The sequence below is a fragment of the Gekko japonicus genome, unplaced genomic scaffold (genome assembly GCF_001447785.1).
Source record: "Gekko japonicus isolate JY-2015 unplaced genomic scaffold, Gekko_japonicus_V1.1 scaffold4547, whole genome shotgun sequence".
NCBI classification, from domain to species: Eukaryota; Metazoa; Chordata; class Lepidosauria; order Squamata; family Gekkonidae; genus Gekko; species Gekko japonicus.
The window spans coordinates 56,205-59,672 of NW_015169926.1; the positions used below are offsets into that span (position 1 = coordinate 56,205).

Consider the following 3,468-nt stretch of genomic DNA (forward strand, 5'->3'; position numbering starts at 1 on the left):
ACTTGAGACACCCCTGCCTTATAGCTAAGCAGAAGGAAATAAAAATGGCTTGCCTCCCTCTATTTTCCCCTTCCCTCTGCCACCTCACCAGCCACAGCCGGGACACTCACCTGGAGCTTCCTTCTAGATACCGTTGTATTTCTTCCCACAATGGACCTTACTCCTAGTAGCGATATAATGCTATTCAGTTGCTGATATATATATATTTTTTTTTAAAAAGGTCCTCTGGGAGCAGGGGAAGAAATGGCTGTTGGGCAGCCAACCCTGGAGGAAGTTCAGAAGCCCATCAAGATGCAAAGCACCAACATGGTTCATTTTCAGATCCCCCTCCCCATTCATCACACGACAATCAGCTTTTGAAAATTAAAGAAATCTCAAAAGCAGCTTCTGGAGTGGTATTGACAGGGGTGACAATCTACTGTCACTAAATACACAGTTGGTTGGGGTTTGCGCCAGCCCTTCCCCACACCTGAAGATGTTTGAATCTGAGTCTCGATTGGAATTCATTTCGTAATATTCATTATATACCTTCTTCTTGGGCTCAAGACAGGTAATGCAGATTTACCAAACCAATGCATTGCTTTTTATCTCTGAAGGATTCACAATAACTATAGTACAAAATGACAGCTGAAGCGAGCTCTAGCTCTGGAATCAAGATCTAGATGGGAAGGAAGCCCAGTGAAGTGCATTTTGTTCTTTCATCTTATCTAAACATAAGTTTAAACAAGTGAAGACGAAGGGCAGTGGAGTGAGTTCAGGGCCCATCTAGATGTAGAGCAAGAAAGAATCACTTCTAACGGTCATATCCTCGAGAGGAAGAGATACGGCGATGATCATGTTTGTTCAGTTTGATAGCATGCGTCTTCTAGACTCACATGATTCAGCTCCGCGTGGCTCAGGACTCGGGAGATTTTAGAAAACTGTCAGAACTGGAGAATGGGTAAGGTTTATTTACTTCTGTAGACCTACCGGAATACCACTGGAGGACAGGACCAATGTTCCCTCTAAGCTGTGGGGTCTTGTGAGCAAAAATTCTACTTTGTGAGCTACTGGCATTAAAGTTGTGAGCCAGCGATTTGGCTCCTGCATAAATTAGTTGGCTCTGGAGCCATTCTTCCTGAGCTAAGACAAAAATTTGTGAGCCAGAGGCTAAAAACCTGTGAGCTAGCTCACGCTAACTCAGCTTAGAGGGAACACTTTATTTACTCCTGTAGACAGGACACATTTGCATTTTCCAGTTATTTTTATCCATCTCCAGGTTGTAAAAGCATAACTAAAAAAAGTAGAGAAAAAATAAAAAAAATAAAGTAATAGCCACAACTGCTCGCAGGTGAACTGCAGTTATGCATTGATCCTGGCTCCCCAGTCCTATGTACATATCTGCATTTTCCTATGTGTGGTCAAGAGCAGATTAGATGACTCCTGTAAGACATAGAAAATGCATGCTCAGTGACTGAGGGAAGGAGACAGTGCTCCTGGGGGTCCATCTACACATTACAAAGCCTTTTTGTGTGCTTGGGACCCACATGAGGATTTTGCACCTCATATGCACTGATCCAGATGGGAACACCAAACAATAGCTGGGTTACAGATTTACCCTTCCATACATGAATGGCTTCAGGGACATGCTAATTATTTATCAGGGCTCTTTTTGTAGCAGGAACTCCTTTGCATATTAGGCGACACGCCCCTAATGTCGCCAATCCTACAAAAGCTTGCAGAGCTCTTCTTACAAGGTCTACTGTAAGCTCTTGGAGGATTGGCTACATTAGGGGGTGGGTCGCCTAATATGCAATGGAGTTCCTGCCACAAAAAGAGCCCTGCTTATCATATTTATGAATCTCCCAGTCCCTGCCACAGCAGGGCTCTTGGCGATGTACAATAGCCATAGAACAAACAAGACAAAGTCAGAACATTAATAAAACATTTCAACCATCAGATGGTGAATAATTATCCAATCCCAGTTTCAACTGCCAGCTACTTTGCACATGGTAGGGAGGGCGAGGTAGATGTAAATAGCAGAGAACAGAGAAGGGTGCCAGCCGAGATGGAACTCTCACTGTCCTCAACTAAAAGCCTGGTGGAACATCTCTGCCTTACACGCTCTGTGGAAATACATCAGACATGGCAGAGAGTTCCACCAGGTTGGGGCCAGGACCAGAAAGGCCCTGCCCTGGTTGAGGACAGCCGGATGTCTTTAGGGTCGGGGACCACCAGCAGATCGCTGTCTAAGGAGCACAATGCTCCCCTGGGGACATAACGGAGGAGACTAGCACCATGGATGTTAAAAGGGGGTAACATGGCAGTGCTGGGACATTTGGTTAGTATAGCAGAGTCTGTCCAGTTATAGAAGAATGACAATGAATACAGGGGGGTGGGGGGTAGCCGTAGAAGTATATTGCAAAAATGGTACATTTGCTTTTCTTTAAGTAGATCCAGTTCACATTCAGGTTGCAGTCAAAGGAAGAGAGAGAAGCCTAACCTAAAGAGTGCTTTCCCTATCACAAATGGCCAGCTTTTCTGGCATCATGTGTCTAATAGGACGAGGGGCCAGGCATTGTATCTACAGGGGAGACCTGCAAAGACAGGGATCTCCATGGAAGGCCATGAGGAGAGAGGGAGAGGACAAAGCAAGCGAGATAAGAGGGGTCAGAGGCCAACTCCCGGGTTAAGACAGAGATCCCATTCAAGGAGATAACACCTATACACCCTTAGAGTAATGTAGCCCCCCCCCCCAATATCCAGGCCTCCTGAGTTGCTCTCTCCAACAAACAGATATGCTGTAACGGGCCAAGTTAAGTGCATATTTTCATTGGATTGACCAGCCTTTATTATATCAACAGTTTACCCCACAATATCTGAATGGATTTATTTGTTCCTCAGAGTACTCCCTTGAGCAGAAATTGGCTCCACCATAAAGCTCCCATTTCTTACATGGCTACAGTGGACCCAGTCTGAGCTCCACTGGGAAGTTTGGAGTCTAAAGCCGATTTGCCCCGTCTGTTGTGGTTACAAACAGAAAAAAGTTGGCATGAACCTGGAAGGCACAAAATTCCCATCACACATTTCATACCTGTCCCTCAACAAACATGAGGAGCATGTAGATGGAGCCTCACATGAACTTGGTCCACCATTTCTGAGAGGTCCACCATTTTGGAGAGGCATTCTAATGAAATAGGGGAAATACTGATGGTGACACAGAGATGTCAAAGATCCCTTCGACTCCCGGAAGGTTTATTTTACCATATGTGGTGGACATGCGAAAAAGCTGTGGACTTCTGGACCAGGGTCCACAGCCAAATGCAAAAGATTCTGAAATGTTCCTTTAAGAAAGCACCAGAAATTCTGCTCTTAGGACTTAAAATGGAAGAACTGAATATTACAAAAAGGACTCTATTTTGGTATCTGATTACAACGGCGAGACTACTCTATGCACAATGTTGGAAACAAGAAAGAATTCCAGAGTTA

General features: G+C 44.8%; 1 protein-coding gene across 1 annotated transcript in view; it reads right to left on the minus strand.

The window, feature by feature from the left end:
* Positions 1-837, minus strand: part of LOC107115771 (proto-oncogene Mas-like) — a 7,212-nt gene extending 6,375 nt beyond the window's left edge. The window contains exon 1 of the mRNA XM_015417535.1: positions 799-837. Within this exon, the coding sequence (XP_015273021.1) occupies positions 799-837 (39 nt within the window). The remainder of the gene's footprint in view (positions 1-798) is intronic.
* Between the last annotated feature and the right edge of the window lie 2,631 nt (positions 838-3,468).